Source organism: Sander vitreus, chromosome 11 (assembly GCF_031162955.1).
Source record: "Sander vitreus isolate 19-12246 chromosome 11, sanVit1, whole genome shotgun sequence".
In the NCBI taxonomy this organism is placed as follows: domain Eukaryota; kingdom Metazoa; phylum Chordata; class Actinopteri; order Perciformes; family Percidae; genus Sander; species Sander vitreus.
Genome location: NC_135865.1, coordinates 27,702,758 through 27,727,406, shown reverse-complemented (window position 1 = coordinate 27,727,406; position 24,649 = coordinate 27,702,758). Strand labels below are relative to the sequence as shown.

Here is a 24,649-nt window from a genome sequence, read left to right as displayed (position 1 = left end):
GTGGACCCGTGCGCTGACGTGCACTAACAAGTGGCACGGTAACTGGCCAATGAAATGATGACCATTACAGCGTTTCAAGTGGGCTCTAAATCAAACACAACTAAGCCACACAGCCAACGGACGGGACACAGCGCTCCACAAAATAAACACTTACATACTTACATACATACATACTCGCAACACTTTCGATATATTGCGATAATGATATTGAGTCGATATATCTTGCATCCCTAGCTTGTAGACAGACAGCAGCTGAGACCATGACAGTTCAAATGTTAATGTATTGTAATTTAAGTGCATCGTCTGGCATATAAAAGAGTACTCTGCCAATTTAGCGTTGCACTCCTGTAACACTTCCACACTTATTTTGTTAGTGTGGCTTATTTTACTTATTTTACTTTTTATATGTGGCCAGATTTGATTTGTTCAGTTCACACAGCTTCCTTTTAAAGCCACAAAAGGCTTTTTTCAACCTTTTTCACATACGCAATAGAACTCTACAAGATCTGTAAACAGACTCTGATGTGTAAAATCGGTGGAGTTGCCCTTTAATGAACTGCATATCAAGCAAAACTGTTTGGGAGACAAGTGATTAGAACTACATAATCCATTATGATCCAATTTCTAGTTCCCTGATGCATTTTATAAAATTTTTAACACACAGTCCCACCCATATTGCACACAATGTGTTTTAAGAGTGCAGACAGCTCAGACAGTGGTTTTCACCAGGGGGAAGGAAGATAAACTGCCCTGTGTGTGGTAAGGAAGTGTGTGCTGATGTGGCTGCCCAGTGTCTGAGCCTGGCCACTGTGTCAAAGCCTGGAGGACAAGTGATTAAGATATGAGAGCATGCTTCAACAGGCTGATACACACACTAACAGTATAACCTTGACTGTGCCTCGACACAGCCCTCCAGTTTCAACACTCGGCTTTTACTTACAATCCACCAGTCCAATGAGACGGGCAGAGCCAAAGACTTAGGGCTCCTGCACACTGCCTGCGTGGCGTGAGCGTGTCAGCTTCGTGGCGTGTCCGTTTTTATTTCGGCTCCCATGTTAACAGGTTAGAGCTTGCACACTGCCTGTGTGACACGCATGTCTCAGGCACGCCAAAAAATGTGTGCATGCTAGAAATAGAACCAACGCCTATTTTTCACACAAGCGTGTTGGAAGCATTTCCAGGCAAAATAGAATACGAAAAGATGTTTATATGTCATTTTGACACAAATACATTTAATAAATGACATTTTGATGTTTGAAAGTCTCTAGGTTTTGACATAAATGCAGCTATAAATGTAATTTAAAAACAATTATAATAAATAATTATCTATTTTCAAATATTGCACCTGTCAGAACACAGAATACAGAACGAAATATTCTGTAGCCTATTTTACCGTCAATACTGCCGACGTTGTCTCTGCTGTAATCAAATCAGTATATATTTATGAACACGCTGTTATTTCATTTTATCAATGGGAAACATACATGTGTACAGACAAGGCTAGCAGCAGCAGAAACGTTTCTGGTGTGCAAAGACCGAAAAAGACGCAACTGACACGCAACCACGCCACGCTCACGCCACACAGGCAGTGTACAGGAGCCCTTACTCCTCACTAAAGCTGGGCAGACACTGCGCTGAGGGATAGTTTGGATATTTTTAAGTGGGGTGGTCTGAGGTACTTATCCATCCAGCCTACAGTTGGAGAAGCAGGCAGGACACGGAAGCTAAGCAATGTACTGCTGTGGCCGGGGGCAGCAGCTAGGCATGGGCCGGTTACCGTTTTCAAGGTATACGGCGGTTTTGAAAGAGTTACGGTTTCAAAACCACTAAACTTACTTACCGACATACTGTTTCTGAGGTATGACCTGAGTCATCACGGACAGAAAGTGCAGTTTAGAAATTCCGTCTCCCTGCCAGTGTGGTATATTATGCTCATTTTCAGGTTCATAATTGTATTTAGAGGTTGTACCAGAATAGGTTTACATGGTTTAATTTTCAAAAAGCACCATATTTTTGTTGTACTGCACATTGCTGCAGCTCCTCTTTTCACCCTGTGTTCAGGTCTCTGTTTTAGCTACAGAGTGAGACCTCTCACTGCTGTAACATCTTTGTTGTCAGTTCCACATGCTGTTTGTTTCTCCAACTTCAGTAGTACAAGGCAGGATTAGCTGGGAGACTTCTTCTAAACGAGGGCGCACTTCCAACTTTGCGTGGAATACCTGCAGAACAGGGACACGGAAGTAGTTCTTTTGTAGATCTTTTGTAGCATGCTAGCGGTTAGCCACCTCGTTTCGGCTAGTGACGTAAAAAGCCGTGCCGATTTTGACCAGCTCACCCGGAGACTGAAGGCAGGACACATTCAGAAACCGTATCTCACTCAAAACAGCATGGATGTTTGTTTTTTTCCAAGTTTGTATGCGTGTGGAAGCACCAGAGACACAAAATAACTCCCCAAATCCCAGAAAAAATGTCCACAGCAGTACGTTGCTTAGTTTCCCGTGTCGGTACTCCTGTCTGCTTCTCCAAACTGGGGGTCATGTCGACCGCCATCTACTGTAGCTAACACACGGACTATGGAGAAGTAGCTCACACAACCACACTTTAAAAGATCTGAACTCTCTCTTTAAATCTCACATGGCAGAACCTGCAATGCTCGCTTATGCTCACACACACACTGAACATTAGCGCAGAACTCCTGGTCAGTTTTGTCCTGTGACAATTCCTACAAAATGTATTCAAACAAAACAACAGCGCCCTCAATAATGATGACAGAAAGACAGCATAATTTAAGTAGCATTACAGAAAGTAAGAATTAAAAAAATATGGAGCTGCAGATGGCTGGAAGATGCTGTTCCAGCCATCATCCGGGTCTGTCCTACAGCGAAGTTCAATTTGATATCACAGCAGTCTCCGTTTATTTAACCGCAGCATGCAAAATACTCCACCAGAAATATTACAACAAGCTCGCTACAGTTTAGAACAGATCTTTTGACAGCAGCCATGTGGGAATTTGGACCAGGGAACTGCTCAAACTATAAGACAGCTGACCAACATTTCTGACATGCCAGAAATCCAACCGATGGCAATTAATCAGGCGCCGTGACCTCAAACCGAAACTCTGTCAAAGGCGACCAATTCAGGGCTAAAATCTCTCTCTCTCTCTCTCTCTCTCTCTAATAAAACTCAAGTATGCAAGAGGGTAACTTCATCACCATAACACTGGTGCAGGGAAAGGTATAAGGGTGACATCAATGTCTGTCTCCTACCAAAGATTGAATGCATACAGTCAAATATGGTTTTGGATTACAGGTTGCACACAACTTGTTTGCAGGTACATGTTGACAACACACACACACACACACACACACACACACACACCCAGACACACACCCAGACACACACTATGTGTCCACAGAGAACATGCCATATCAGTTGTGACGGCTTGTCATGATGGCTCAGCCACACTGGTACAGGACTCAAATCAGCAACACAGCACTCATCAAATCATGTCTCCTATAATACATTCACTGCAGACATAAGTGTATTCATGGAAGCACCTGATTTGAAATCATGATGGGCTTGAGCCCCCCTTCAATTGAGCACTCTGAGCTCTGTTTTCATGCAGGTGCAAAGCCGACAGAAGAGCAGACACAGACCTCTCCAAAATCACATTTTTATTACCACTTTTATGTTGTTGACATTTCTCCTCTTCCGCTTTCCCATAAATCTTTAATCTAGTACACTTTTAAATGTACATTAAAACACAATTTTGTGCAATAAAAGCAAAGTCTGCACTGGGTTAGATTAATGGATTATTCCTAACTATACAGTGTAATCATCACTGATCTGGGACCTCAGAAAGCATCAATTTTTTTTTTCTATAAGAAATTCACTAAATAAACAATTTTCTCTAGAAAATGAAAATCACATTTTTGCTCCTGTAAACAGGATTATTACGAGGAGCCGTCATGCAGTTATGTAAAAAGCTTAAACAGACTATTCTCCGTCTTTGCTGCATGGACATGATTGTGTGCACAGCCCAAAAATATCTAACTGAATGCAACCTTTTAAATGCTTACTAACTGCAAAGATATCATTCTCGAAACATAAGCGCATAAAGCTTGCTCTGCCCTTTTAAGTTGATTTGTAATGCTGTATTTTCATATTTCAGGTTATGCAGTAGTGTATAATAACATTTAGGGGCGCTTGCCCGCCTGCAGTCTCCTCCTGGCCCATTAGGAAAACGTTTGCTTCTTTTAAAGAGGATGAGAGGAATTAATGTGACTCGCAATTACTGAAGCCTAACCTAAATCCACCTACCAATAATACATTCCTCCTAATAATGATGTATTAAGGCTGCGTCATGCCCTACACATGCTTGTACCGTGGGGTGCCATACTTCAGTTTGTTTTTCCTTGCAGTAGTCTATATCCACGATGTTCCACTTCCTGGATGATACTCTTTTCGGCCGGATGTCCGTCCCCTTCCTTTGTGTTGGCGTTCTAACCTCCGGTGTATTTCTGAGGACTATGGTTAACTGCTCCTCAGATCTCTGCAGGGTAAATCCAGACAGCTAGCTAGACTATCTGTCCAATCTGAGTTTTCTGTTGCACGACTAAAAACAACCTTTGAATGTACACACGTTCCACCAAAACAAGTTCCTTCCCGAGGCTATTTTGCAGCTGCACTGTGGCTCCGTCCGGCGCTTAGCAACGCCCAAGACGATTGTGATTGGTTTAAAGAAATGCCAATAAACCAGAGCACGTCTTTCTCCCATCCCGGAATGCTGTGTGGACTAGACCTGGACCAGACCTTCCTCCGCAGAGCTGTGGAGGAAGGTCTGGCAATGTGAGACTAACCTTGCAGAGATCTGAGGAGCAGTTAACCTTAGTCCTCAAGAAATCAACCAGAGTTTAAAACGCAACACAAAGAAAGCGGAAGGTAACGGACATCCGGATGAAAAGACGGACGTCCGGCGGAATTGCCAGCGGCACCGGAGCAATCCCGGAAATGAAACATCGTCGATATAGACTAGCGCAGCTGTAACAGGCCTTACCTGAAACTCAAAGGTCTCATCAAACAACGGGTCGTCCTGGTTCTGAGCAGCAGTGCGGGTCCGCTGTTCAGCACAGTCAGCTGGAACGCCATGCAGCTCCAGGACCACGTACGGGTCGATGACCTCTCCCTTAGAGCCCGATCCCAGAGGCTTGGGCAGGTTATGGGCACTGATCACCTGCACAGTCCAACACAAAGCAGTTGATGTCACATTCATGACTTAGTTGATATTTGAGCGAAGAAAATAAGAATATTGCAGGAAAACACACTCAAAATCAAATGTTTCGAACCACCCAAACCCCTCCCCTGTCTACGGGTCTGGTTTGTTTGTGGAATCGGTTAGTGTGTGGTGTGCTGTTCTGGCCAAATCGTTGCTCTTCACACACAATAGGAACAACACTGTTAAATGTATCATTATTATTCTTTATGTTGTTATGTGTGGGGTCTCTCACATTTTCAGCATCTGTTAAGTGTTAGTGTGGGCCAGGCATTCATGAAAGACTGAATGCTACAAAACACAACAGAAACATGAATACAACATCTGGACCTTGATCCGTAGAGTTTGTGCTGGCACTCCTGGCACGCAGCCCTGCGTATGAGCGCTGAAATACGACACCTCGTCCCTCATCACAGCCGGTCGGAGAACGTAACCGCACCCCCCGTTCTGTGAGAAGCGGCCTCTGTGAAGGTCCAGCATGGCGCCGGGGGTCTGCTGGTTCAAACCCACCAGCTGGACCCCTCCTTTCCAGTATCCCTGTGGGTTGGGGTTACTGGAGTCCAGACGCACCGAACTGGGCCGTACCCTGGTCAGGGTGCGCTTGGTGAACATCACCAGGTCCTCTGGGCTCTCAGTGGTCAGCCGGCCGGCCTCTCCCTCGCCCAGCGAGCACAGCGTCCAATAGGGCGGCTCGGGAAGCATCGGCGTGCTGGGAGAGGAGGGGCTGCTGGGGGGCGAGTGCTGCTGAGCCTGCCTGTGGCTGGCTCTCTGCGCGTAGAAGCTGCGGCTGCCCGTGCGAGCGATGGCCACCAAGTCCGACAGCTCCTTGTGGAGGCGCAGCTTCCTGGGTTGTGAGGGTGGAGGCACCACCAAGACCACACCCAGTTCTTCCTCACCAGGGATGGTCATTCGCCTCCCCGCCAGAGGCCCGCCTCCCCCTATCTCCTCATCCTCCTCCGATATCTCCCCGTCGGAGCCGTCCTGCTCCGGAGAGAGCTTCTTCCCCACTATCAGGATGCGTCCTTTCAACTGCTCAGGGGAGGGTAAGGTTGTTGCACGCCCGCCAAGGCTGAAAGGGAGGGACTCTGGGGTGTAAAGATGGCTGCCAAACACTTTCTTCAGGTGCTGTGCCATGGTGCGCTGCTGGCCCGGAGAGCAACGCTGACACAGGTACAGCAGGAGCGGGTACTGAGAGGTCAGGAAGGCGTACTTATTGACCACCTCCAGAGCAGAGCGGATAGTGACAGGCGCATGGTGGTGGTGATGATGGTGGTGGTGGTGGTGGTGGTGTTGGCGGGGGATGTCCGGCCCGTAGTCGACCCCGAGGAGAGGCTCCCCCTCCGGGCCGTCAGTCACTCCCAGCTCCACGCACCGACAGCCCGACTGCAGAGCCTTGATCAAGCCTCCGAGGTCCGCCCGGCCGTGGACCTGATCCTCCAGCAGGTAGGAGCGGTACGAGGTGCTGAGGAAGCAAAAGCATTACATCATTAGGGATGGGTATTGTTCAAACATTTCCGGTACCGATACCGATACTGTGAATTCGCTAAAAAAAAAAATGTATTAAACAAAAATAAATTACAACCTTACACATTACGGCACAAATCTTTATTTTTAGATTTCAGCTTGTACTTCGTGAGCCCCGTCTCTGTGTAATGTAGGGTTTTCCCCACCTGCCTCTTCGATGTGTAACGTTAGACATCCAATCACAAACATTATTAGATCTTGGTAGAAGCATGCTGCGTGCTGATTGGCTCACTGTCGCTGATGACATTTACTCCTTAGGTATTGAAATTGGGTATTGCATGAGGAGGCATTTTTCGATACTCGATACTATTGAGGCAATTACTACATTAGACATCATTACTCCAAACTAGGCCTGCTCAAATTAGGAAAAAAGGCATAATCCCGATTATTTAACACGATTACTCGTTGACTTTTGAAAAGATGTTGCAATTACTAAAGTTAAAAAAAACAGTGAAACAGTTAAACAAATCAAGAGTAAAAACACCTTGAACTGTGAAATTCCCCTTCATACTTTTCTCCTTCAGAACACGAGACAAAACGTGATGTGCAGAATAATCGTTTTTTGTAAGGAGCCTAAATTGTAATTAATTGCACAGCCCTACTCCAAATAATGTCCTGATTCTAAATGAGGTTTTATAGTATTAATAATATTTAGTGACAGCTGAAAATATCTTGTGAAATGTTAGAGAAGAGGACGAAATATAGCCTAGAAATCTAGACGCACCCTAGCAGCAGCAAATGTAATTTGCTGCCAGGGTCAGTCTGGTAACTCTCCGTTGGCTTGCGAGCTGGAAAAACCTAATTCTAGTCAGGCCAATCACATCGTGTATAGCGTCGTTGGGCGGGCTTAACATAAGGACGGCAGAGTTGCGATGGTTCCGCGTGAATTCCCTGCTACTTCAAAACAAAGAAGATGGCTGCTGCTGCTGGCGAACAGCGGTCTTTGGAATCTGTTTCGGCCGCGACTCTGGAAGACTTAATCAACTAGCTCTGCTACCTTCTTCGTTGCTCTGCCTGGTTGTAGTTCTATCCTATTGCATGCAGAGAGAATTTGAAAGACCATTTATCCCATTTATCCCGCCCCTCGGATTGAGCCCTGCCAATGGTGAGTTCCCAGACCCAACATCTGGATGTGGGTCTGGCTTGTCAGGCTAGACGAAATATGTACTGGCACAAAAAAAAACTGATAAATAATCACTGACTAATACCTGCCTAAAAATAACATTTTAACATCTCTTTATTGAAACTATAGATAACACAGAATCACAATTAGGGCTTCAACTTACAATTACTTTTCATTGTCGATTAACCTGTTGATTATTTTCTCGATTAATTGTTGGTCTATAAAATGTCAGAAAATGGTGAAAAATGTCGATCGGTGTTTCCCACAACTGAAAGATATTCAGTTGACAGAGGAGAGAAGAAACTAGAAAATATTCACATTCAAGAAGCTGGAATTAGAGAATTCATACTTTTTCTTTATAAAAAAAGGACTTAAACCGAATTATCTTTGCAGCTCTAATCAGAATATAATATACAAAATATAAGACCGCCCTCCCTTTTCCCAACCTTAAAAGGCAATTTTAACACTGTACACACACTATGACCTAATATATAGAATGTAATTCTGGCACAATATGTCCCATTTAATGATGTGCATATTTTTCTCAAATGTTTGTTTTGGTGGCATGCAGAGTGCAGTGAGTAAGCAGAACCATCTGGCAGAGGAGTAGACCAGAAAGGAACCGTTGAGTGAATTAATTCAGAAATATTCAGCTGATAAAGAGATTTCCAAACAGTGGAATCATGTGGCTAAAGACTGGACTCATGTGCTCCAATTATTAAACAGATTAACTGTAAATAATAAGGACCTGTGCCATATGCCGTTTCATATTCATCTGTACATTTATCTGTATATATATTCTCCCCACCTGTAAATACAAGAAGTGTCTGTACTGTACATATTACCATTATTACTCTCTTCTTATTGAAAAAGAAACTTTTTACTTCTTCCTTAGATCCTTAGTCTCGCTTTGCCAGACCTTCCTCCACAGCGCTGTGGAGGAGGGTCTGGCTAGTCCACACAGCATTCTGGGATAGGATGAAAACGTGCTCTGGTTTATTGGCATTTCTTTAAACCAATCACAATCGTCTTGGGTGGTGCTAAGTTCCGGAAGGAGCCGCGGTCCCTCTGCAAAATAGCCTCTGGAAGGAACTTGTTTTGGTGGAACGTGTACGTTCAAAAGTAGTTTTAGTCGTGCAACAGAAAACTCAGATTGGACAGATAGTCTAGCTAGCTGTCTGGATTTACCCTGCAGAGATCTGAGGAGCAGTTAACCATAGTCCTCAGAAATCCACCGGAGGTTAGAACGCCAACACTAAGAAAGTGGAAGGTAACGGACATCCGGCCGAAAAGAAGGACATCTGGCGGAATAGACTATGGGATCCATTAAGTCTATCTTATCTTATTTTATCTTATTTTGTCTTATCTGAACTTTGCACATCCCTGAAATATTTTTTGCACATCCTACACTAAAACATGCAGCCTCTTTTTTCTTTCTAAATGTTATTCAGTTATAGCTATGTGTTATTTGTTTCTATATGTATATATATTTTTTCATAATCATGTTTAAATATGTTTATACAGTATGTACGCACCAAACCATAATCATTTTCTAGTATGTGCTAGTTACCTGGCAAAAAATCTTTTCTGATTCTGATTGAGTCTGTAAATCACCACACACGCACCTGATGTAGTAGTGGGACAGAGGCATGTTCATGTCCTGACAGACCCCCAGGTGCTCCGGGTCGAGCAGCTGGCACTCCGGAGACTGCAGGTAGCGGGCGAATCCATCCAGACCCAGCAGCCCCCTCTCCCTGCCCTGGGCCGAGGGCTCGTAGCGCCTCAGGATTTCCCAGCAGCCTTCGGTGGTCGCCAGAGACAAACCCTGCTCCGTCTCCAGGAAGAGGCGCAGGTCCTGAGGGTCCAGACACTCGCGGTCCTTGGACAGTTGCACCAACAGGAAGTAGACGTCGGGCCGGGTGCAGAGCTCGCAGAAGGCCTCGTGGAACTCCTCGCGGGTCACGTGGGAGGTCAGCTTCTCCTTGCTGCGCTGGATCTCCTTAAAACGCAGACGCACCTGTGGGAAGAGAAAAGGAAGGTTTATTGTGCACAGCGGTGGAAGATGTATTCAGACCCTTTACTTAAGTAAAAGTACTAATACCACACTGTAAAAATACTCTGTTACAAGTAAAAGTCCTGCATTGAAAATGTAACTTAAGTAAAAGTATTTACGTATCATCAGGAAAGTGTACTTAACATATTACAAGTAAGAGTACTCAATGCAGCAAAAAAACCTCACATTTTAGAAACTGAAAACGATCCAAACAGTTCTGTCAATCAACTAAGTGTTTAACGGTCTAATCATTTCAGCTGGACTTGTAGGCCTGTATATTGTCGGGTAGTTTAATTTATAATACGACATCATAAACTATGATGTGTTATGTGTAAAAAAAAAAAATCTTAATGTGTAAAGTAACTAAAGCTGTCAGATGAATGTAGAGGAGTAAAAAGTACAATATTTCTCTCTGAAATGTAGCGGAGTGGAAGTAGAAAGTGGCATGAAAAGAAAAGACTCAAGTAAAGTACCTCAACATTTTAAATGTACTTAGTTACATTCCACCCCTGATTGAGCGAGAGATGAAGTGTGGTAATTAGTTAGCCTGGTTCATTCACTGAGACTTGATTAAGCTTTAGTTATCTGCTTCCTCCTCTATCGTTTCATCTTGTTCTGTGCTCAGCCCGTGCTTGCAATAATCTTCCCTCTCCGATATCATCTCGGTACAATGTGTCTGTGGATATTCGGCAGTCATGTCACCTGTCTGACCCAATACAGACATATATGCTCTCTCTCTCTGTTTCCAGGGTAACAAAGCTCACTTTATTCATGCAGCACGTGAAACAGGAGGAGGAAAGTGACTGAGGTAACAGACCTGTGTGTATCTGCACTTCTTCTACCCTATGTTCCTGTGTTTTAGTGTCTAAGTGACTGATGGGAACAACAATCTGACATTGGTCCAGTATTAAGCGAGATCGATGCAGTTGGCAGCGGAGAAACAAGCTACAATATAAGTTAATAGGGCAATTGTGCAGCTTGTATTTACCTCCACAAAAGTGCTGTTTTTGCCACTGACAGGCTCAGATTAATATTCTAAGTGTCTGACAACATTATGGAAAGGATTTCTAAGGAGGTCGACCTTTCTGTTAAAGAGTAAGATCCTTTTTTTAAACATAAAAACATCTGCGAAATTGCGTTCGCTAAACCCACCAGACTCCATGTAAATAAACAGTCATTTTAGCATCGTAAAATACACTTTATTCAATGTCGACAGAAACTAACTAAAACTATGAAAAGCCGTTTTGGTTCGTCTTTCCACTTTTCCATCCATCAAAACTCTAGTTCTGGTTGAAATGAACACATAGTTTACCAATTAACATGTGAAAATATGTTAATTATATACACACTAAAAGTATTGTTTTTTTAAATGGAGTCTAGTGGGTTTAGCGCTAGCGACCTCAGAGCTGTTTCTGGTTAAACAGAAAGATCTCAAAGAGGTTTTAAACGTTTATCTCTGAAGGGATCCTTTCCATAATGTTGTCAGACACTTAGAATAACAATCTGAGCATTTTAGTGGCAAAACAAAAATCTCTTTTAGTGGACCAAACTGACGCTGAACATTTGCCCCATAGGGTTACTTTGCAGCCAGGTCTGTGGCTGCCGGTTACAGTGTTCACGATTAATACTGGACCAATTTCAAAGATTGTTGTTCCTATCAGTCACTTACACACAAAAACATAGGAAAATAGAGTCCAGGTTGAAAATGATGAGCATGATGGGAATGATTTTGTTGGAGTGAAGCCAAAAAGTAAAATAATTATACAGAAATGTGTTTTTGCAACTGGTGGTGTACAGCTTCATATTTGAAACTGAAATGCAACCAGCAAACCAGTTTCTCTGGCCACAGTTACATCATTTTGCTCCCATGTGCATGTAGCGTATGCATTAAGGTGTATGATTTTAAATGCCCCCCCCCCCCTCACCTTGGCTTCCTTGATACCGGGGCAGAGTTTACAGATGGTGGCGACGGCCACGTCCTCTGACACGATGCCGTAGCCGTCTTCGTCCACCTGGGCGAACTCGGCTGCCAGCCACTCACTCCTCATCTTCTCTCCCAGGGTGCCATCTACCGCCACGCCCCCTCCTTCCCCCAGCCCCCCTATTCCCCCTCCACCTCCTCCCCCAGCACCCCCGATGACTGACGGGTGGGCCAGCAGGTAGCGAAGGCCTGTCACCCAGATGTTGGCCACGTCTGCCGACAGTGCAACCAAGTCCAGAGACTGCAGGGAGGGACAGAGAAAGACATTACTGCGTCGAAGGATGGAAGGATGGGAACACCGACAGGTTGTATGACTGTAAGATTATTCACTGTAGAAGGATGAAACAACATTAACATGGTAACTAGGCCTGTAACAATTATTACATAATTGTCTAATCGCAATTTCTTTTACGTAATTGCAGTTTCTTTCTTTACCCGCAATTAATTGCCAACATTAGCTAAGGTCCTAAGGGGTGCGACTGTTGATGGTAATTGTGGATTTTGTTTAGATGTGCCAAATTGTAATTACATACAGTAAGTGATTATTAGTCGGACAGTTGAGCTAAAGCTGTCACTTGTTGCCATAGCAACTCCAAACATCCTGGGCTGTAGCTGCCTCAAGCCAGGGAAATTGAACTTGCTTGTGTTTCTGGCACAGAATCTGCCCGACAAACCCGCTGATTAAATAACTTTTTTGCCCACTATCACCACCTACCACCTTTTTTTGGGGGGAGAACTATATATTTTTATTATTATTTAAATTGTTAGTTGTTGGCACTTGTCCCTATACAAAAATGACAAGGGGGATACATTTTAAGTAAAGAAACATTGATGACTATATATATATATATATATATATATATATATATATATAGAGTTTTGCCAATAGTGATGACTATTTTTTGCTGCTTAAAAAACACCTAGTTGGGCAAAACGTTACATTATCTGGGTCACGTAACAGTGATATAATCCAATCCACTTTATTTATATAGCACGATTTTAACAAACACAAGGTTTCCAAAGTGCTGCACAAAAAGATAAAACAGAAATAATAAAATACAATATGACAAACACAATACAAATATGCAAGTATACACATAAGATCAACACTCTACCTGGTGTTAAAAAGCCAAAGAAAAGAGGTGGGTTTTAAGAAGATTTTTAAAATTAGACAGAGAGGAGGCCTGTCTAATGTGCAGAGGCAGTCCATTCCAAAGTTTTGGAGCTGCAACGGCAAACGCTCTGTCCCCTCTGAGCTTAAGCCTAGCTTTAGGCACCATCAGGAGCAGCTGGTCAGCTGACATGAGAGATTGGCTGGGAGTGTAGGGGTGCAGCAGCTCAGAGAGGTAAGGTGGGGCAAGGCCATTCAAGGCTTTAAAAACAAATAAAAGAATTTTAAAATGAATCCTCAAATGGACAGGCAACCAGTGGAGTGAAGCTAAAATAGGTGAAATGTGCTCGTACTTGCGTGTGCCAGTTAAAAGACGTGCAGCAGCATTTTGTACCAGTTGAAGACGAGAAATGGAGGACCCACTAGCCCCTATATAAAGTGCATTACAGTAATCCAGCCGAGTGGTCACAAAGGCGTGGATTACTGTCTCAAAGTGTTGTCTCCGAAGGACTGGTTTGGTTTTTGCCAGCTGCCTTAACTGGAAAAGCTAGACTTCACCACAGCTTTAATCTGGCTGTCAAATTTGAGGTCTGAGTCCACTTTTACCCCCAAATTTGTCACAATTGGCTTGCGATACTGTGCCCGAGAACCCAGATCAACTGGGGGGGGAGGGGGTTCACAGACAAGCCACCAAAGACCATGACTTCTGTCTTTTCTTCATTAAAATTTAGACATCTAAGCTTTAATGTCATGTAAAGACTGTAGCAGTGGGTTAACATAGTAAGAATCAGACTTTTTGAGGGGGACGTAGATCTGGCTGTCGTCCGCATAGCAGTGAAAAGAAATGCCATGTTTCCTGAGAATGGAACCAAGTGGGAGTAGATATAGAGAAAATAAAAGAGGGCCAAGCACCGAGCCCTGTGGGACCCCACATGAGAGAAGAGCAGTGGAGGACACCGAGTCATAAGACAAGGCCGACAAAGAAAGTCCGATGTGACAGGTAGGACCTGAACCATTCCAGTGCTGTGCCACCGACACCCACCCACTGCTCCAAACGAGCAATGAGGATGTCATGGTCCACTGTATCAAATGCTGCAGTCAAATCTAAAATTACAAGGATAACACAGTGACCAGAGTCAGTAGCTAAAAAGATATCATTAAAAACTCTTACAAGCGCTGATTCTGTGCTGTGTAATGTTTTAAAACCAGATTGAAAAATTTCAAGAATATTTTGTTCATTTAAAAAGTCCATGAGCTGGGAATATACAATCTTCTCTACGATTTTAGAGAAGAAGGGCAATTTGGAGATAGGCCTAAAATTTGCCAAAATAGTAGGATCCAGCCCAGGTTTTTTAATAAAGGCAGCACAACTGCATGTTTAAGATTTACAGGGACTACTCCAGAGGAAAGACTGCTATTAATAACTGTGAGACAAGATGGCCCAACAGTGGGAAAAACCTCCTTAAAAAAATCGAGGCGGGACAGTATCATCAGGAGAACCCGAGGGCTTCAGATGACCCACAATCTCCTGCAAAAAAGGCAGGGTCACAGGCTTAAACGTGTCGTACACAGCAGGGCAGGGGACAAACACTGAAGGATCAGAAGCAGAAGGTGAAATAAGTGCTCTGGTAGAAGTGACTTTATCAATGAAGTAGTGAAGAAAATCCTCACACACAGCAGGAGAGGCCTCAGTTACAGTCTGTGGTGCATTTAGAGCCGAGTTGATAACTTTAAACAACACACGGGGTTTACAACAGTTTAGAAGAACAATATCAGAAAAATATTTTCTTTTTGCCTCTTTCACAGTGGATTGGTAATGATGCCAGCAATCCTTCAATATTTGAAAAGACACTTGCAATTTGTCCTTTTTTCCACTTTCGCTCAGCTCTTCGACAATCCTGTCTGGCAGTGCGGGTTGTTTCATTCAGCCAAGGCTCTGATTTGGCTTTCTTCTGCCTGGTCTTTAATGGAGCCGCAATGTCTATAGCAGTTTGACAGGTGTCGAGAAACCATAAGTTAAGAGCCTCTGTATCCTCACACACAGACTCGGGAATGACGCAGATCTGGCTGAAAACTGCGGAGAAGTGAGCAGCAGTGGAAGGGTTAATAACTCGACATCTGCAGAGTGGGAGAGCAGGGTCCGAATATGGCCAAAATGATAATCACGATTATTTTGATCAATATATTGATCACGATTAATTATCAGGATTATTTGTTGATTTTAACCAAAACAATTATTGTCACATAGGCTAATTATAACTGCTTTCACATCCACATTGTGCTACATTCCTCCTTTGTTGAAGGATACTATGAAGGAGTATGCCATTTAAGTTGTTGTGCGACCGCTTTCCACACATACGCGTTTCCCGTGAGAAGATATAGGCAACGCAATTTTCTGGTCACGTTAACGGCGCATGTTAAAATCCGGTGCCAATAGGGCACCGGTGCCCGGTATCTACCGGACGAAATAGCAACGCGGATTACGGTGCCTCATTACGGTGCCACTTAAATGTCTGCATTGCACTCTGATGCTCCAAAACAGACGTTAGAGGCACCAGAAACATCGCTGCATGTCACGCTAGTAAACACTAATAACACGTTACACAGCAGCTAACGTTAGCCTACCGTTAGCTACGGTAGTAACTGGATTAAACACGGCTAAAATGCTGACAGCTAAACGGTGTAGTGTGACTGTATTTCACTGTAGAGGATTAGCGGGACGTACAACAGTCTGACGCTAAAGCTATGAGCTAAAAGACACAAACTAGCACTGGTCACTGCTGTTGTCTGGAAAAACAACACAGACGGGACACAATGTTGGGTTTACTGGTAAACTGGTAAACCTCGTGACGACTTATGACTGACTGCTATCTCTTGTGGAATGTTCCTCACGTTACTCTGTCCTCTGTCCTCTGTGACGGTCTACATCTGAACTAAGCTGCGCGGTGCAGGGAACAACTCTGATTGGCTCATGGAGGCACGTGTTAAGAGAGTGGTTTACGGAGCTTTGGAAAAAAAAAAGTGAATTTGATCGTGGGAAGCCAAAAATCATTATCACAATTAATTTTGCAGCCCTACCGCCACCGGCACCAACCAGGCAGCGAATGGGTCCAGCGAACATCGAGAGGCACAAAGGCGAGGCCCCGCTCCACATCCACCCCGATCACGATGTACCAACCCAGCCCTCAGCCTCACGAGACAGCCACCACGCTTACCCCGGCGGCGGTGCTACTTTCGCCGCGGGAGTGGCGCTGCAGTGCGGCAGAGGTATGTCGGGATGTCCGACAGGAAGAGAGGCAGAGTTTTTTGTCCATAACAATCAAAGTTGACAAGGTTTTTGGCGGAGGTTCTCAGATCTAGCAGCGTTTGGCGATCATACACCATCAGAGTGTTGACGGTATGTGCAACAAGTGTTAGAAGCAACAGAAACACACACACAACAGTCGGAGCAGCTGACGGCCCGCCTCACACACTGGCGCCATCTTCCTGCTTTGGTGTAAGTTATGTGTAGGCCTAACATTATGGAAAGATGTGTCCTGGGATTCATTCAAAACTTGAATTTGTTTGAAGAAGTAATAAATCACAAAATATTTTTGACTGAAAGAGACAATTATATTGTTAATCGTAATTATTTCTGAGACAAATTGTGCACATTGGGAAATGTTACAGCTCTAATGGGAACATGTTTTTTTGGGGGCATTTCAGCCTTTAATGGAAAGAACAGCTAGATATGAAAGGGGAGAGAGAGGGGGATGACATGCAGGAAAATCATCACAGGTCGGACTCGAACCTTGGACCTTCTGCATCGAGGCATACACCTCTATATATATATGTGCGCCTGCTCTACCAACTGAGCTTACCTGGCCACAAGTAACATGGTTTTCATGGCCTCGCAGCCTCATATATCTCTGAACTCCTGGTACCGTACACGCAGATACGTACCTTGAGATCCTCAGGCAGAGGTCTTTTGTCTGTTCCAGAGGCCCGGCTGAAAACTAAAGGGGAGTGTTTCCAGTTGGGCCCCCCGAGGCTCTGGAACGATCTGCCCGACGATATCAGCTCAGCTGAGTCAGCTGTCTCTTTTAAGTAGTATCGAAAAACGCCTCGTCATTCAGTACCCACTTTTAACCCCTCAGCAGTAAATGTAATCAGCGACAGTGAGCCAATCAGCACGCAGCATGCTTCTAACAAGATCTAATAATGTCTGTGATTGGCTGTCTAACGTTACACGTCGTAGAGACGCACAGGAAAAACGTTACGCAGAGCTGAAACATAAATAAAAAGATTTGTGCCCTGATGTGTAATGTTGTAATTTCTTTTTGTTTTATAAAATTAGTATAAAAAAAGTAGCTATTTAGGAACCGGTATCAAAGTTACGATATTGGTATCAGTACCTGTATCAAATATTTTGGAACGATACCCAGCACTACTTTTACATCCCTTCTTAAAACATACTTTTGGAGATCGGAGAGCGTTTCCTGATTTTATTTGAGCTTGAACCTCCTTTGAATTGTCTTTTATTGCTTTTTAAAAATGGTTTTTCTAGTCATACCTACACCGTACAGGTTTTTATACACCAAATAAAAAAACCTGATGTTTTTATGACTGGCCCTTATTTATTTTGCCGTTTTGTGAAGCACTTTGTAATGTGGATTTTGAAAAGTGCTCTATAAATAAAGATGATTATTATTATTATTATTACCTGGTAGTCATCTCCGTGTATGATGGAGAAGGCTGCTTCCTCGGCCAGGTGCTCGGAGAGAGGGCCGTTATGCAGGAACGTCTCGGTGCTCTTCCCGGTGCGGACCTCTCTGATGCCGGAGACGTCCAGCCGAGCCCGGTCCGTGTCCTTCTTGGACGGCTCCCAGCGTAAGCAGCTGAGGTCGGGGTCCAGCATGAAGAAACGACAGTAAACTCTGGAATTGGGACGAATCTTCTTCAGTTCACAGCCGCCCTGCATGAACGCCAAACAGTCCGCTGCACTGCTCACCTGGGATGGAAAATCAACTATTACAAAAGTACAACAAAAGGTTTTAGTATTATTATGATTATGTCATTCTATGATAATAATTTACCTTTTTCTCAGAGGGCATGCTGCTGAAGGACACAGTCTTCTTCCTGCCTCCCCCCACCTTCTGCACTGAGGGATCCTGGGAAAAGACAAAGACAGAGGGCCAAGAGGTCAAAACAAGAAGAAGTGTTTCGACATGTCAAGGGGAACAGACGAACAATCAGACACAAGGAACAGTCTAAAAAGGATAATATAAAGGTAAGATAAGCCTTTGTCTCCTCTCTGTCTCCCAAAACACACACACAATTTTCGACACAAAACAAATTATTTTAAAGAAAATCTGTTTCATACACAACTTAGAGTTTTGAGGTTAAAACCAAATGGTCAAGAAGTCAAAACAAGAAGTGTCTGACATGTAACTACAAATAGTATGATTTTAATAATATCAGTGGAGCCTGATCTTTATGTGCAGTTGTGCAGAAAAACTGTCTTTAAACAGAATGACCAAAAAAACCTGCATTTGAATGTTGCTTTAGAATTTGAACGTCAACGCTATGAATGAAGCTTCGAAATGTTCGATACAGCCGTAGTTGGTACGCTGGCAGTTTCCACACTTAGGGTCAATCTTTAAATGTACAAAAGAAGGACTTCTGTGGAAACTATGCCAATGTTTTAATACTGTATCCTTAACATTCTTGGCTTGGATTTGGATATTTCTGGGGCTGTTACTTTCTAATTGTCTTCCTGATCATCACATCCTTATTAAGCCTGGTGAGCTGGCTCGCAGGAAAAGTTTGTCATAAGCGGTGATGAAAAGCTCCGTGCATGCAGAGGCGCGAGAAGAGAAGAGGAACTTTTCATATATATTTCGAGAACATTTGTTTCCTCAAAACTGCACGGTGTGAAACTAGAAAACAATCACCATTAACATTTAAGAGTTTTTGAAATGTTATTCAGAGAAAGAAGGAGGTTCTCAGTGTCTGGAAACAACCAATCATTTTGGTTCCTCTGGTTCTGGACCCTGAGCTGAGCAGGCAATCTGCAACAAGTTTACCGTTTTTCTCAACCGATTTGGCACATTTACTGAAACAACCTTACAGTTGTACAAAAATTTGAAGTACAATCCTCACACCACGTGGTACATTCAGCATACCATTCGATGTGACCTGCAAAAGGTGATTACTCCATCAAAATAATTAATTCCGGTTAATGAATACATCATTGCCATCAAAACAAAATGTTCCTTTATCATTGCTTAGACCAAAACAGTCATATGTCATGTCATGTCAAAGACATCTTGTCAAATGACAGTATACTCTATATACCCACTATGTCATATTGTCCAGTTGCTAACATTGTGTATTTAGGCAGCTGACTAGTATTGATGTCAGCCATGGCACACACTATAAGGAAGCTTGTACATACAAAAGATATACAGCAACATATATATTTTTTTTTTTGAAGATTTTTTTTTGGGACATTTTTAGGCCTTTAATGACAGGACAGCTGAAGAAATGAAAGGGGAGAAACAGGGGGAATGACAAATCAGCAGTAAACCTCTATATATGGGCACCTGCTCTACCAACTGAGATATCTGTTAAAACAGCAACATTATCAGGAACTGTAAATATGCTACAAATGTATCAACCTCAAAGGTCATCTAATCTCTCCTCTCTGTCTGGCCACAACATTTCATCGTCATCAGACCCGATATCCTCCCTTGCAATGCAACAAAGCATGACGCAGTGCTTGTGTTTGGTTGCTCTACATTGTGAGGAAATAATAGTAAATTGTTCCGAATCTAGCCAAAGTCTATCCATCTGACAACTTTTACGACAATACCACATACCTATTATGTATCTAATGTGTGACAGGTTATTGTGATTGTTGGTTGCGCTATTTTGCATGTAGGGATTTATACATTGAACATGTGTATAGTTGCATTTGAGAGTAATATGATTTAATAGCAAATGAATGCTAACTATTTTGACCTATAAGGCTCCCTCAATGCATTTTGTGCCAAAGCAACTATAAATGACTATATCCATGTGAACAACTGGCCTAATGTTCATGTAAATAGTCATATAGTTTGACAAAGTTTAATAGTCATTTGACGATTGTGCCAAAGCGATTGAGAAAAACTGTAAAAGTCAGGTTTTAGTTTTATTGCATATAAGACTATATTTGATGACCTTTTTTTCTCCCTTTGCAGTCTTATAAAGCCCACGCACACTGTTTATGCCTTCTTTTGAGAGGAATTCTTCACCCAAAATTGACACGGTGACATCAGTAAATCCAGCACAATACAGAATCCTCCTCTGTTAACATGTCTCCTCTTATTATTTGCATGATTCTCCCTTAAATACATATTCAAAGAGGTGAGAGGCCCTCATTATTTTTGCGTTTGGGACTTCGTTATGTAAATTTGATGTCTGGGGAAATTATGACGAAGTTGGAAATCGCTGACATTTTACAGAACAAACAGTGAAGAAAAACATTGCTTTTTTCACAAATGGAGACAGAGTTACAAATCTTAGTTTAACGGTACACACACACACTCTATTTTGTAACCCTGCTTTCTGCCTCTGGTTATCTCCAGCTAGTGACAGATTGATTGGCAGCTCGTTCTCCGCTTGCTGAGCAAATGTCAATGTTAAGTTAACTTTCATTAGCGCTGCAGCATGGGATTTGTACTGATACCAGCTCTTCACTGATTTGTAACGAGCTGCGATGCTCTTGGCTGAAATGACAGCAGTAATTATATGTGGCGCTGAGTTCAGAGCGTCGGCCACGGCTCCTGTGTGCAGACATTTCCCGTTACCTCTATCAGTCAGTGTTTGTACGGATACAGATATACTGTATTGATGTAGCTGCTTCCGCTCAATAAGTGAAATGGCTTCAGAGTTAAAAAAGCCTTGAACACTTGACCCCAAGATGGTTTTGCTGCACCTATATCCAACAGACCTAAATCTGAAACCCCAAGAATATAAATGTACTGATTTTGCTATACTACAGGCAAAAAGGACTATAGCTCTCATCTGGAAGAAAATGGAGGCACATACAATTGGTGCTTGGATCAAGAATATGGTGCAACGTATGTCCATGGAAAGAATAGCATATATATTAAAAAACAAATTGGCGGTATATGAGAAAATCTGGAAGCCATCTAACCAATTTATAAATAAAGGAACAGGATACCTAAAAATCAAACTAGTGATGAACCCCAGAAAAAAAGCCTTGAACACGGAAAAAATAAACACTGAAGATGAATTGGAGGTGATACAAACACCTACATGTGTTGTGCCAACTACGAAAAGCTATACCTAGTTTGAAAAAGCTGTGAAACCAAATATTGCGTGTCTGTGTTTGTGTGATTGGATCTGTTGAGTGTGTGAATGGCAAACAGACATACAGCAGTAACCTGACATCACCATCATCATCATCATCATCATCATCAATGCACATGAAGGCATCGAGGGCAACCTGAGCTCGGGCTGGAAAACCAGGATTACAGACTGACAGCAGATCTGCCTCGCGCAGCTTCAACATCAACAGTCTGTGGTTACAAACTGAACGTTTAATCATTGTTAATATCGTTTGTATGCGATAAGCAAATGTACACAGTGATTCATAGTTTTACAAGCTGTTGTGCCTCCAAGGAGATCCATGTGAGCAGGGCCGGCCCGTGGCATAGACAGTATAGGCAAATGTTAGGGGCTCCAGCAGTCCAAATAAGGAAAGAAAAGTTAACGATAATAAGAAAGAAACGCCACAAACGTCAGAAAAAAGCGCCGTACGTAGAAGAAAAGGGACGAAAAAGTTGGAAAAAGCAACAAGATTGTCGAAAAAGAAAAACCACCAAAAAAAGTTTAACTAAGCGACAAAAACGGAAACGGAAAAAAAGGGGGTGAAAAATGTTGGCAAAAAGCGACAAACGTCAAAGAAAAGGGACAAAAAAGGCACAAAAAGTGACAACTTTTTAAAAAAACACATCGGAATAAGCGACAAAAACATCGAAATAAACAACAAAAATGTCAGGAAAAAATACTAGCTCTAGAAAACTTGCCTAGGCTCTGCATGTGAAAACCTGCTGTCGCTCACAGCTGATCTACTGTCCACAGAATAGGAATAAACAAGGTCCACTATGTCCACACACGCACACACAAACACACGCACACAAACACACACACACGTTCACAGAAATCCAATTAAATGATAAAACAGCATTGAGACTGCGTGTGATACTTTATGACGAGAATATTAAGCCTCCTTTCAAAATGCCCCAGGAGCCAACACGTGCAGCTGGAGCTCCCACTGTGGGGACATAAGGTCCAATGATTAACTGATCATCAAGGAGCTAAATGTCAAGCTTTAAATATTTGTCACCAAGTCCTGTAAACACACAGGGTGGATGTGAGCCCTCGCAGGCCCTCGCAGGCTTGGTTTCCTGAGACTCTGACGGTTGGATGTAGGTTGTAGGTGAGACTTTAGGGAACAGGCAGGAGAACCTGAGACAGACCCGACACAATCTCCTAACCTAAACGACAGAATAGGTCGTTTGCCAATGACTCCTTAAACATTATATGCAGAGTTTCTGCAGGTTTCACCAAGTCAAATGTAAGACCTTTTTAAGACCATTATGAATGAATCACAACATCGACTAAGCCCTAAATTCAGTTTTTTCAAGCCAAGTATTGCTTAACTTGCACTTCCTCAAAGCAATAACAACAAACAATAAAATGTGTTTTATGTCTGTGGTACAAGACGAAAGAGAATCACACCAATCACACAAAAGCTGATTGGCTGCACAAGTTGCATGTTGGTCTCATTTGTAGTCGTAATACAGCAAAGTTATATTAGGACTAGCGACAGAAAGAACTACAACACCACGGAATAAAAAAAAGAGCATTAGAGGTAGCGTTACATGGGCGTAGAAAAATGAAGATCTGTTTAAAATGATTTAAGACCTGGAACACAATACTTTTTTCTGTCTGGATGAGTATGAGGAATTTGAGTTGTGTTTCGAGAAAGGAACCTTTTTTGTAGCAGATTTTATTCGTCAAGCTTGGGAGAGAAGACAGAATACTTCGTTTAAGAACGAGCTGTAGAATAACCTATAATTTTGGGAAATGTAATGAAATGTTTGAACACTGCAACTGACATTGCGGTGTCTAATAAACCCATGAGGGTTGGGCGCTGTGTGTGCATGACAGGGAAATAAAGAAAAATCAATCAATCAATTATATATATATATGACCGCTGGAGAGTACCAGTGACGTGCACTTTTTGGCTGCCATTTTAAACACGTGGTTGAATTGAAACAAAACCACTTGATTAGGTTTAAAAAAAGATCATGTTTTGGGTTAAAATAAGTATGTTGCTCTCCCTTTTGTGTGTGTTCTCATATTCCCCTCTTCCATTCTCTTCCTCATCATCCTACTGGATATTACAGCGCTCAGCATAAGTGAATAGACCCATGCTAAAGTTGACTAAAAAGAGGAATAAAAAATTATCTTTTTGAAATTGATCTTAATGCCTTCATTACAAAAATTAGGAAAGCTGAAACGTTGACGTTGGCTTTTTGACATTCCTAAAATCTTTTTTTGAAAACAAACCTTAACTTATGATGTGTTGTACAAATTGTTTTGGTGCTTGAAATGAGTTGACCAAAGTCTTTAGGGATATATATATATATATATAATATATATATAAAATATATATATATATATATATATGATTACAATAGTAAATAAATGTCTGAAATGAAATTATGTAATATTGCTTTTTGAGTAGGAGTTTTGTCAAACATCGTCTTTCGTCCTCAGAGGGTTAAGATCTCAGGGGCGTCAGACTGGGGGGGGGAAAGGGGAGTACCCAGGGCCCAAAAAGATGCTAGAATGAATAGCTGTGGAGGTGGGGAGGGGCCCATAGAAAATGCCTTTCTACAGGGCCCAGAATTTTATGCTATGCCCCTGCTCATCTAAGCAGATTTATGGCATTCAAACTCAGAGTTGTAGTTTAAAACTTTTACAGCCAATGTCGGGTTTTATTCGGGCTCGAGTCCATAAATACAGTTAATGCATACAGGCACGGAGAACGGGAACTGAAAGCGCGGTTAGCGGTTAGCTCCGGTTAGCTCCATTATAAAGATATGGAGTGGAGGTGCTCTTAAAGTTTGGAAAACATCCGCAGAGGAAGACCACGGGAAGTGCTCGAAAGCTTTGGAAAGCAACACATAAGTTGGACCTGTTTTACACAAACAGGTGAATCTAAGTTTAAATCCAGACACTGAGCGTGCTTCTGTGGCCAAAGAAACAGAAGAGCCCGGTAAACAACACACAGTGATTGCCTCAGAGAGAGGGACGGTGGGGAGCGAGGAAGAGCGAGAGAAAGATCTGAAAATCGTTGCCTCATCCCATTCACTCCACAAACTCGTATTGATTTCCAATTCCAATATTCCCACAACTCCCAGCACGCGGGCAGCCACAGAGAGGCAGCAAGGTCAGAGTTTCCAATAGAGGAGTTTGCTTTTGTCTTTGTTGGTTCACATAACTGTCCCACAAAATGTCTTTTT

The 24,649-nt window shown here is 42.8% G+C and overlaps 1 protein-coding gene across 1 annotated transcript in view; it reads right to left on the bottom strand.

Moving 5' to 3' along the window:
* The window catches only part of plcl1 (phospholipase C like 1), a 91,940-nt gene that overhangs the window by 21,481 nt on the left and 45,810 nt on the right, over positions 1–24,649 (bottom strand). The window contains exons 2-7 of the mRNA XM_078262622.1: positions 18,140–18,214; positions 17,767–18,054; positions 11,898–12,194; positions 9,545–9,936; positions 5,603–6,734; positions 5,057–5,233 (exon numbers count right to left, since the gene is read on the bottom strand). Coding sequence (XP_078118748.1) covers positions 5,057–5,233; positions 5,603–6,734; positions 9,545–9,936; positions 11,898–12,194; positions 17,767–18,054; positions 18,140–18,214 — 2,361 coding nt within the window. The remainder of the gene's footprint in view (positions 1–5,056; positions 5,234–5,602; positions 6,735–9,544; positions 9,937–11,897; positions 12,195–17,766; positions 18,055–18,139; positions 18,215–24,649) is intronic.